Genomic DNA, 11,388 nt, shown 5'->3' on the forward strand with positions numbered 1-11,388 from the left:
CTCTTGTACAAGTACCTCGTCCTTCCCAGCTCCCCCTCCCAAAGATTTCCACTTGCACATCCATGCCTCACCAGTCCGGCAAATATTTATTGAACATTTGCTGTCTTCCAGACACCATGCTGGGTTCCAGAGACACAGAAGAGTCATGCAGACACTGTCCCTGCCCTCATAAAGTTCAAATTGTATTAGCAGTAAGATCCTATAAGAATGAGAAGCCACTCCCTCCCTTCTGGCCCCTGATCCTCACATTGCAAAAGTCACTTAGTGTCCTGTTTTATTATCATTGCTGTTATTATTATTATTATTAAAATAGTTTGTTTTTACATAATTTTGTGCCTTTTCCCATCTCAGTTGTAATCCCCGTGGGCTTCCCATCACCAAATCACCCACGTGCCATCACCATAGTCCCATGCACTCCACCCTCACCCGTTCCCCACCCCACCTCCATAAAATGTTTCTGGTATATAGTTGTTCATTAGTATTATCTCCCTCCTCCGATCCTTTATGCTCCTGTTATGAGTGAAACTATCTGGTATTTTTCTTCTTCTTTCTGGCTTATTTCACTAAGCATGACCTTTACCAGCTCCATCCATAATGCTGCAAAAGGCATGTGTTTATTTTTTTGATTGCTGAATAATATTCCATTATGTATATGTAACATCTTTTTAATAGTCATCTACTTTTGGGCATTTGGATTGATTCCATGTCTTTCCTATTGTAAATAAAGCAGCAATAAACATGGGGGTGCAGGTGTCTTTTTGAATCAGTGTTTTGTGTCTTTTGGAGAGATACCTAGGAGTGGGATTGCTGGCTCATATGGAAGCTCCATTTTTAAGCTTATTTAACCTTAAACATAAACTAAAAGGTGAGATGTTTGGAAGGCCTGTTTACAGTTTATAATAGGGACATACATTCCCCTTCCAGCACTTTGCTCCACGTTGCAGCCTTTCCGTTCTTGAAACAGCCAGTTTTTCCTACTTACTATTTCTCTGCTTGGAACACTCACATTCCTGATTGCTGATCAGGTTTCAGCTTAAATGTCACCCTGTCAAAAGCATTTCCTTACTAAAATTGTCTTAATGATTTAGTTGCTAGTCTTTATTCTCTGTTACCCCAACAGAACAAGCTTTTCAAGGGCAGAGATCTTGTCTATCATTTTGTCCTCTTCTACATCTGTGCCTAGACTACTGCCTAACTAATAGGTGCTCCGTAAAAATTTGAATGAATAAATGTAGAAATCCCACCTCTTTTCTGGTATCCCTACTTACTCCGAGCACCGTTTGATGTGAAAACCTAGTTGTCTCCCTCTTCTTTCCTGAACTGAGGGTTCATACAAATCCATGTGTCTAGAACACATACATCTATGCCCAGCAGCACCCACACTTTTAGAAAGGATGACTCCTCTTCTAGTGCCTTTTCTGTCGGCAGATTCAGCAGGGCAGGGCCTGCCCCTTTAAATTGGGCCCCACCTGCTCTGGTCAGACAGGTTTGGAGACACAGGTAAAGGCAGAGAGACTGAGAAATACTTGCAGAGCCAGCAGGGAGCTAAGCAGCTTGTTCCCGGACTGACTGCTCTGACGGTGGGGACCCTGGGATTCTTCGCCTCTCTCCAGATGGAAAGTAAGCGGGTGTCATGGGTTCAAATGGCAAAGAGAGGAAGCCCCTAACGTCATGGAGGGAGGGGAATCATCCCATTCAGAAGCAGTGAGGTGGAAGACAACAGGGAGGAGGAAAAGACAGTAGAGGAGACATGGGAAACAGCCATAATTAGATTTATAAGTCAGAATGGACAGATGCAGGCCCTTGAAGATGGGTGAGGTGGGCTGGTGACTAAGTTTGGAAACTAAGTACCTAGACTGAAGATGAAGACAGGGTGTCCTGCTATTTCCAGTTCCTTGAGACAGATCTGTTGGCAAATCACTGGTACTATTTGCCAGAAAAGTTCAAGGGAGACGTGCAGAGAGCAGGGGAGATATGAAAGGGAGGGGCAGCTTTGCTGTCCACAAGATCTTTAATGGGAAGGAAGAGCTTGGCAAAGTCCTAGACACCTCCTCTTTCTCCCATTTCTACACTAGGGAGGCCATGACCCCAGGGGTTTTGGTGGAGGTGGGTAGAATACGTGGGTGGGGGCTGGCTGAAGCCACAGCTAACAAGGCCCATGCCCCCTGACTCACCTCCTTCTGGATGGTGTTTGATTTCGAAAGGATGCCTCCATTTCATTTGTTCACTATCCTCCTGCCTACCTGTTTCAACACCTTCCTCTGTCCCAGAAGGGGCTAAAACCCATAAGGCCAGCTGCCCCGGAGAGTCCCATTTCTGTTCAACATCTCCTAAAAGCCAGAAGACAGGAGCCTGTAACAGTGCTTTCCTCCGCTCCCTCCAGGGTGACATGACCTCGCGATAGACCCCAGAACTGAGACCCCAGGATGACAGAACCTGAAACGTTGGCTCTGCTGGAAGTGAAGGGGCAAGAGCCTCCTGAGAAGAACACACCCCAGGCCTTGGTCCCCAATGGCCTTCAGGCAGAAGAGGAAGGTGGGGCTGAGTCCCCCAGAACTGAAGACTCCAGAATGGGGTCTTCAACTGGGTCTCCCACTGCTGGAGAGGGGGCTGAGGATGGTCTAGATAGCACAGTAAGTGAGGCTGCCACCTTGCCCTGGGGGACTGTCCCCCAGCCCAGTGCCCCATTTCCAGATCCTCCAGGCTGGCGGGATATTGAACCTGAGCCCCTTGAATCAGAATCACCCACCAAGCTAGAGGATTTGCCTGAAGATGATGCCAATCTGCTGCCAGAGAAGGCGGCTCGGGCTTTTGTGCCCATTGACTTGCAGTGCATTGAGCGGCCGCCCCCAGCGGAACTCGTTGTGCGCTGTGAGCAGGGGGAGGGTGAACGCCGCCGAACCCTCCTGCCCCCCCGGGCCACCTACCCTGAGCCCTCTGAGCGCAAGTGGGCTGAGGCAGTGGTGAGGCCCCCTCCACGCTCCTGTGGGGGCTGTGGGAGCTGCGGTGGGCGTGAGAGACTGAGGGCCGTGGCCTCCATGGGAGCTGCCCTGGTCCTCTTCCCCTGCCTGCTGTACGGAGCCTACGCCTTCCTGCCCTTCGATGCCCCACGGCTGCCTACCATGAGCTCCCGCCTCATCTACACGCTGCGCTGTGGTGTCTTCGCTACATTCCCCATCATAATGGGTGAGCCTGGCCCCATGAAAAAGACGGGGGCATATGGGAACTGGATCTGAGGGCAGGGGTTGCTGGTTTGGGCCACCAGATTTTCCCATTACCAGGCCTGGACCCTCAGGGTGTCCCACACTCTGCCACCTGTAGACGTCTCCTCCCAGGACCACCTTACCCCTATCCCCCCAAATTCCTACTTGCTGTGCCTCTTCTAACCCAGCATGTTCTCCATCCCCACCTAGGGCTCCTGGTGTATGGGCTGAGCCTGTTGTGCTTTTCTGCCCTACGGCCCTTTGGGGAGCCACGACGGGAGGTGGAGATTCACCGGAGATATGTGGCTCAGTCGGTCCAGCTCTTCATTCTCTACTTCTTCAACCTGGCTGTGCTTTCTACCTACCTGCCCCAAGATACCCTCAAACTGCTGCCACTGCTCACTGGTCTCTTCGCCATCTCCAGGTGAGTGGGACTGGAGGTGAAGCGTGGGCAGGTGTTGGTGCTGCAGGGACTCAGGCATCTGGGTCTACAGAAGCAGTCAGGCACTTTCTGGAGTCTGCATCAGTCCAAATGTGCTTGGAGACTTCACCTTCTCTTTTCCACCTTACATCAAATTCAGCGATCTGACAACCCTTCCACTCTACCTGCTCCTCAGCGTTTACTTTGTTAAAGAGCCCAGGCTCCTTTAGTGTCCTGTCCTCCCTCTGGGCAAGAAATTCTCCTGCTTGTCAATAGGGAGGGACCCTGGTTTAGGGCGTTATCCTGGATGCAGAAAGTGAGGCTTCAGTAGTTTTTGTGGCAGTTTCATTGCTCTCCTTTCACTTAGAATGTAAGGTCACCTGAAATCCTTAGAGGCATTTTCGTGTTAACTATTTAACCCATAAGGCATGCTATTGATATTTCTGAAGTCAGATGCAAGATGCTTTCCCCTCAATCTCTTTTGATACAAAATTCTAGGTAGGTCTAATGCTAAAACATTCTTCCTGTTGAGTTAAAATTTATCTTGTGTAATCTAGTGGTCATCCATCCCACCGGTCTCCTGATCACCATGCAGTCCCATTTTCTCCCAGGAAATGTTTCTCAGGATAAATAGTTCCTGCCCAATACTGGTCTCAGAAGTTGGCATAAGCGGTAGAAATCATCAGGGGACTAAAGGAAGTCTCATTCACTGTTTGGTCCACCTTACCCATTTTACAGAGAAGGGATCACAACAGACTGGGGAAGAAAAGCTGCTCAGGATAATCAGCAGCAGTGGCAGGACTGGAATCCAGGGCCTCCCCACTCTCCCCTTTCTTTCCCACCACAGCAAAGTTATGTAAGTGTTTTTAAAAAGATTTATTTGGCCCTCCCTGGTGGCACAGCGGGTTAAAGCACAGCACTGAGAAGCTAAAACCACTTACGCATGAGTTCGATTCCCGCCTGCCCTGGAGGTGATCCACATGGCGTGGCAGACCTCTCCTGACCCGCCCGCTGCTCCCCTCAGCAGTGTACTTCGTCGATCTGCCTGTTCTGCTCCCCATTCTGTCTCTGGTGAAGCCTCTCACCACCCCTGAGCCTCTGGCCTGTACCCCAGCTCTGTATGCACAAATAAATAAATCTTTAAAAAAAAAAAAGATTTATTTATTTATGCATATAGAGATGGGGTACAGGCCAGAGGTGTGTGTGTGGGGGGGGGGGTGGTGGTAAGAGGACTCACCAGAGACAGAGTGAGGAGAGAAACAGGCAGATCTACTGAAATACACTGCTGAGGGGAGCAAGGGGGAGGATCAGGAGAGGTCTGCTGAGCCATGTTGATCAGCTCTCTGCCCGGAGAATGAACACGTGCGATAGTGGCTGCAATAGCTTCATAGTGCTGCACTTTAACCCATTGCACCACCAAGGAGGGCCCAGTTACTTAGGCATTTTGTGCCGGTTTCATCATCTATGAAATGACACTGTAAGGATTAAACGAGTTAATTCATGTAGAGTGCTTACCACAGCCTGACACGTTAGGGTTTGCTAAATGTGAGCTCATTTGCTAAATGTGAGCCTGCAGCCTGATGGTGCAGAAGACAGCAGCAGTTCCTCTTCCCTCCTTTTCATTTCACAGATAAAAAGCAGAGGCACACTGATTTTCTAATCAACAGTCCTTAAGAGCAAGCGGCTCCCACCCGCACTTGGAGGGGTATTTATTTTGAGTCATTCTTCCAAGAGGGTAAATTTGGTTGTGGCTGATCCATTCCTCTGGGCATAGGCCCTCTTGAAGTTCGTTCCCTTTCTCTCTTCTATCCCCCTGTCCCTCTAAAATGGATGGCCAGAAAGAGGGTGGTGAACCGGGTTGGGTTCAAATCATGGTCTTATGATTTCCCAGATGAATGACCTTGGACAGGTCTTATTTCACCCCTTTGTAATCTTGGTTTCTTCATATGCAAAAGGAGAAGCATAATAAAATGTGATGTACTGCCACTGTAAGAGAATGAGGAAGCTGTTTATATACTGATATTCAATAATCTAGATTTATCAAATGGGAAAATAAATCTGTATATGCTACTATAAAAAAGAGGGAAAACATAAATTTATTTGCTGTATATGGATAAAATGTCATTTGATATACATGAAACCATAATACTGGCTGCCTGGGGTAGGAATGGAGTAGGGGTAGGGAGAAAATAGGGTGTGTGGGAATTAGTAATATTTTACTATAATCATTGGTACCTCTGGATTTTGAATCACATGACTATATATGGTCTACTCAAAACACTTAATTAAAATTTGATAAGCAGCAGATCTCTGCTCACCTGTGTCTATGCAGGCACTTTCTTTTCCCCTTATAAATCTGCCCTTTTGAATAAAAAAGATGGTATATAAATAAGAGAGGGATAATAGACTCACCTCAAAGAGATGTGGTAAGTCTAAATTAATATAGCTTTTGGGCCCTCCCTGGTGGTGCAACAGGTTAAAGCGCAGCACTATGAAGCGATATAGGGTCTGCAGCCACTACAGCATGAATTTGATGCCTGGCCAGGGAGGTGACCCACATGGCAAAGCAGACCTCTTCTGATCCACCTGCTGCTCCCCTCAGCAGTGTATTTCAGTCCATCTGCCTGTTCTGCTCCCCACTCTGTCTCTGGTGAATCCTCACCCCACACACACACACCTCTGGCCTGTACCCCAGTTCTTGTGCACATAAACAAATAAATCTTTTTTAAAAATACAGCTTTCACCTTTTACCTGAAATGACAACATTCCCATTGGGTATGATTTGGTAGGTCTAGGTATGCTATTATCATTCATTTATACTGAAAGTGAGCATTCCTAGACCCCTAAAACAACCTACCAAATCATACTCAATACTCTTATGTGGGAATGAGCTGGAGGTGGGGAGGGGGTAGGACTGTAGTTCCCTAAAGTAATTAGCATCATGCCTGGCATATAGTAAATAGGTTACAGAGCAGGGGGAGGACCTCTCCTTTCCCTAGGAACCACCTCTTTCAAATACACAACATTGGCTGGTTTTAGAACATTAGCATTCACCACTGATTCTCCCTTTCAGCAGCCTGTTGCCAGTTACCTGATGCACTTCCTTCGTGAGTAACCTGAGCCTTCTCTTGCCTCCGCAGGCTGATATACTGGCTCACCTTCGCTGTGGGCCGCTCCTTCCGAGGCTTTGGTTATGGCCTGACCTTCCTGCCCCTGATGGCCATGCTGGTGTGGAACCTCTACTACATGTTCTTGGTGGAGCCGGAGCGCATGCTCACTGCAGAGAGCCGCCTGGACTACCCTGACCACGCCCACGCGGCCTCAGACTACAGGCCCCGCCCCTGGGGCTGAGCAGCTCTGCCTTCTGGCCCTCCAGCCTGGGTGTCTCTGGGATGAATCCCACTGCGGACCTGGCAGGGCAGAAACAGACCTTGCAGGGAAAGAGGTGGACAGCCATATCCCTTAAGGATGCCGAGGGTGGGGCCGAGACCAGGAGCAGGGTGCTTCCTTCCTGAGCTGCCTCCCAGCTGTCAGTAGGGCCCACTGCTGCCACTGCTCCAGCCCCCTGAGAGGGAGCAGCGGAACCACAGCCAACATCTGCCCATTCCGGGCCAGTTCTCTAAGCCGAAGGCCTCCAGGAGACTATAAATACTGCTTATGCCTAAGGATAAAAACTGGATCAGATCGAAATAGGACTTGCTGAAACCTGGGGGTGGGAAGTGTGCAGGGGAAGGCCGAAGGCCCCCGCCGAAATCCCTCACAGGCTCTTTAGTCTCAGCTGACTGTATAGCTGCTGTCTCCCTTACAACTGACTTAAGCCTCTGTAATGTTCCACCTCTAAGCTGCCCAGAAGTTGCACCTCTGCTAAGGGCAGGGGATCAGATAAGGGAACTGGTGTCCCAAGAGAGGTTGCGGGTGGAGTGTGGTTGTGTGTCCACACATGTGGTTGGGAGTGGCTGGAGGCATAGTGGCTGCTGTTTACCCCGTGTGAATGTGTGTGTATGTGTGTTCAGCAACAATAAATGACTGCACAGAGCTTCTTGGCTCTTTGTGTTTGCTCCCACCCCCACCGCCCCAGTCTCAAGTGTCCCTTGTTTCAGATTAGACCGGAACTCCCTGCTCCACGTGGCCTAGGCCTGATCCCATGGCAAGGGCAAGAACCAGGCCTGGTGAGAAAAATGGGCTTTTCCTGCACACGTGAACTAGCCCTCTCATTCCCTGGAACCAGCCCCAAACTAACCCAACAACACTCCCAGAGACATGAACCCTGCGGGGAAAAAAAAGTCTATTTCATGCCTTCCAGGGCCACCAGTCAGTCAGAAAGTCTCCACTTAGGTGAGAGAGATGTGCACTCCATCCAGAGGAAATGGGGATGAAGGGGCAGAGAGGCAGCACAGAGCAGCCCTCCCTCTTCCCATAAAATCTTGGCTCTGGCTCCTCCTTGGAATGGGAAGGAAGTCGAGGCTGGTTTCTGAGGTTCTGCAGAAAAGCAAGCTCGGAGAAGGGAACAGCTGGAACTTTAACCCTCAAACCTATGGAGTTTGAGGCACATCAAGGCATGTCCAACAACATCCTTCCCTCTACAGAGTGACCCTCAATTTATGGGCTGGTATTCTGAGTACCGCTTGGGGCCTAGCAGCAGAAACAGGCCTCCTGCCAGCAGCATGAGCCCTGGAGCACCCAGGGCTACAGCCATGATGCCTAGGACTAGTGGGGACAAGGTGTCCACAGGAGGGGTACCCATACCCAGGAGCATCGACCTAGAACAAGCAAAGGGAGAAAGAGAGGTAAGTAGGCTCAAGAGGCAAGGCCAAGGGGCCTGGCCTCCTTCACTTCAACCTCCCAAACCCCCAGGCCAAGAGCTGACTCACCAGCTGAGGTAGTATTGGTCCCAGTAGCCAGGGCCCGTGGAAGCCCCAAATGTCAGATTGAAGGCACAGAAGTTGTTCCGGGACCCAAAGAAGGCACGGACAACAGGTGACTGGGGAAGAAGGTATGCCATGGTGGGGTAAAGTGGGGAAGCTTGACAGGGCATGGCTGATTCTCGGCCCCCCTGCTTCTGGGAGAAAGCCACTGGTCGCCACTGCACAAAGCCTGATGGGAGGGAGCCCCATAACAGCTGGTCCACCTGTGGAGAAAGACAAAAAGGGGGGAGGGGGAGAAGCTCGACCTGTGCCTCACCTTCTGTTCCCTCACCTTTCCAGCCTCAGTCAGTCATTCTAGGTGCTATGCCTGGTTCTAGAACTCACAGATTGTTTACACCAAGGCCTCAATCTCTGGTTTGTGGAAAGAGGAGTTAGGCAGGATGGTAGTGAGTCTTTTTCCAGTCCTGATACTATGTAAACCAGCACTCAGCTCCCACCTTCCAGAGACCCAATCACACCACACCACCTTCCACCTTCCCTTCTGCCTGCCACTGAGGACTGACATTAGGCTGAATTCCTTAGCACATGGTCCAGCACTTAAAGGAGTTAAGTGAAATGTTGCTACATGGTTCAGTAACTCTGAGGTCCTAATGGGGTCCCATCTAAACCTCCCCAACCCCAGCACACACACAGCTGCCCGTCCACTGGAAATCAGACCTCAAAGACAGCAGGTGCGTATTCATCATCGATAGAGTGCTGCTTCTCCATGGTGGGGCAGTCAGGGCTCTGGCCCACTGTGGCTACCTCCAGGGCAAATAGGGAGTGGTTTCCCCGGGGAGAGGCCCCAGTCAGGGTCACCTCAAGTTGGCAGGTGTCCGCAGAGTGCAGGAGGCGTGGGGGCTGCTCAGGTCGGCCGGATTTGGAGAAGGCTTGCACCTGGGACGGAGAAGGCACAGGGTGCAGATGGGTGTCTGTGCTTACGGGTCACCTCCCCTCTTTAATGCCCACCCTCATAAGCCAGCCTTTTGAGTGTTTCTCATGCCCCACACCCTTACCCTAAAGGTCAGGCTGCCATTGGCAAAAGCCCCAGTGGGGTCATCTGTGGGATGGCCTTGAAGAGTGGCGCTCAGGGTAGCAGGATCCAGTGAGTCAGTGATGTTGTTCCAGGAGAATTTACTCAAGGAGTATGGGGGATATGGTTTCCCTGGAGGCTTTGTCGCTGCATCTGTGCTGTCAAACTCAAACAGCTAGGGGCAAGGGAGTGGGTGTGAGCTTGCCTGAATGTGCCTTTCTCCTAAATCACCATCCCCACTCACTGGCCCCCACCCCCAGGCTCTCATACCAGACTGTACTTCACCAACTCCCAGCCCTCAACTCCTCCCTGGAATTCAGTGAGCCCTCTCCTCCACATCCTTCCCCTTGTCTCTCCTCTAGCCACCTCACCCTGGTAAAGACAAGGGCTGAAGAAAACTGGATGCTGTCCTCAGGGAATACCGTCAAGCCGCCAGCAGGCTCAGCGGAGAGCAGGCGGCTCCAGTTGACACTCAGTTCACTGTGGGGGGTATTGGTGGCCACCAGGAGCGCTGCTGGAGATCCCAGGCTGCTCCACACATAATGCAGTGTGGAGTTGGTGCCCACTGCCCGGATATGAAGTAGGTTCTGGGGGGGCCCCAGCAAATTAGGGATGACCTCCAGAGACACCTGGAATTGGAAGAGTGGAGGGTCATGGAAACAGGATCAGGGAGACAGGGCTAAGCAAGAATGTGAGTGGGAGTAAAGGAATCCTGAAGAAAGGGGCAGAGATGTTGTGGAGGCGAGGGTACAGCAGGGCCTGACCCTTTGGGGAGATCTCAGCAGGAGACTTAGAGGAAGAAAAATATCTAACAGTTGCCTGGACCTGTGTCAATCAGGGCTGAATCGGAGTGCAGACTTCACAAAGGCAGGAAACCCTCACACCCACTCTTACTCTACAGTCACATCCCAGGACTCTTGGCTGCCCCCAACCACAGGCTGAAAAACTTTTTTTTATGCAGACACCCTCCACCCTCGCCCCTAGGTTGCTACAGATCCCAACCACCCTTCGAGGGTAGTTTCCTGAAACCCCTGTTGCTCCAACCTCACCTGGCGGGTCTCCTCTCCCAGCAGGCCAAGTGGAGCCACACACAGAAGTAGACTGAAAAGGAGCATGGGGCTGGGGGCACAGTGTTCCGAACCCCAGCTGGGTGCCTTACAGTCGCGCGCGCAACCTCAATTCAGAGGGCGGAAGACACAGGAATCATGTGACTCGCAGATTCAGCTGATGTCTTTAGAGGGCGAGGCGGCGTGCTAGTTCTTAAAGTGACCGTTGCTCTTAAACCAGAGAGAGGTTTGGGGGGGAATAGTCGAGAGAGTGGGAGTTTATTATCCCCCAGCTGGGCTGACAGGATATCCCAGATTAGATACGCTTATGGCCATCTTACATCTTTGGATATTCAAATCTTCTGAATTAATTGGGTGGCCAGTTTTTTTGGATACATTTTTAGAACAATACAGTTTACAAAGACTGATCCAGGAAGAAACAGAAAATTTGAGGAGACCAACCATAAGTATGGAAATTTGTTTTTAAAAGATTTAGTTATGCATACTAGAATTGGGGTACAGGCCAGAGGTGGAGGTATGAGAAGATTCACCAAAGACACAGTGGGGAGCAAAACAAGCAAACCTATTGAAATACACTGCTGAGGGGAGCAGCGGGTGAGAAAGGAGAGGTCCACTGTGCCATGTGGGTCAGCTCCCCAGCCGGGGACTGTACTTGTGCTTCAGTGGCTTCAGATTTATTTAATTAGTAAGTCCCAATTGCTGATTATTTTTTAAAGATTTACTTTATTTATACATATGAGAGCTGGGGTGCATACTAGAG

General features: G+C 50.4%; 2 protein-coding genes across 2 annotated transcripts; one reads left to right on the top strand and one right to left on the bottom strand.

Moving 5' to 3' along the window:
- Positions 1-2,378: 2,378 nt before the first annotated feature.
- TMEM79 (transmembrane protein 79) lies at positions 2,379-7,208 on the top strand. Its single transcript, XM_004693844.2, has 3 exons — positions 2,379-3,186; positions 3,414-3,627; positions 6,765-7,208. The coding sequence occupies exons 1-3, from the start codon at positions 2,427-2,429 to the stop codon at positions 6,973-6,975; spliced, it is 1,185 nt and encodes a 394-aa protein (XP_004693901.1). The 5' UTR covers positions 2,379-2,426; the 3' UTR covers positions 6,976-7,208.
- Positions 6,982-10,746, bottom strand: GLMP (glycosylated lysosomal membrane protein). The gene is made up of 6 exons (XM_012733408.1): positions 10,611-10,746; positions 9,933-10,190; positions 9,545-9,736; positions 9,207-9,425; positions 8,496-8,752; positions 6,982-8,384 (listed from the first exon to the last, which is right to left on the bottom strand). Exons 1-6 carry the CDS (start codon positions 10,674-10,676, stop codon positions 8,219-8,221), a joined length of 1,158 nt encoding a protein of 385 aa, XP_012588862.1. The 5' UTR covers positions 10,677-10,746; the 3' UTR covers positions 6,982-8,218.
- Between the last annotated feature and the right edge of the window lie 642 nt (positions 10,747-11,388).

This window comes from Condylura cristata, unplaced genomic scaffold (genome assembly GCF_000260355.1).
Source record: "Condylura cristata isolate star-nosed mole 26May11 unplaced genomic scaffold, ConCri1.0 scaffold00040, whole genome shotgun sequence".
Taxonomy (NCBI): domain Eukaryota; kingdom Metazoa; phylum Chordata; class Mammalia; order Eulipotyphla; family Talpidae; genus Condylura; species Condylura cristata.

Bases quoted from the DNA above. Each gene is read 5' to 3' on its own strand.
- TMEM79 (XM_004693844.2), top strand. From the start codon at position 2,427: ATGACAGAACCTGAAACGTTGGCTCTGCTGGAAGTGAAGGGGCAAGAG. The intron at 3,187-3,413 runs GTGAGCCTGGCC...ATCCCCACCTAG, and splicing joins TACATTCCCCATCATAATGG to GGCTCCTGGTGTATGGGCTG. The intron at 3,628-6,764 runs GTGAGTGGGACT...TTGCCTCCGCAG, and splicing joins GGTCTCTTCGCCATCTCCAG to GCTGATATACTGGCTCACCT.
- GLMP (XM_012733408.1), bottom strand. From the start codon at position 10,676: ATGCTCCTTTTCAGTCTACTTCTGTGTGTGGCTCCACTTGGCCTGCTG. The intron at 9,737-9,932 runs GTGAGGTGGCTA...CCTTGCCCCTAG, and splicing joins CAGCCCTTGTCTTTACCAGG to CTGTTTGAGTTTGACAGCAC. The intron at 8,385-8,495 runs GTGAGTCAGCTC...TGCTTGTTCTAG, and splicing joins GACCAATACTACCTCAGCTG to GTCGATGCTCCTGGGTATGG.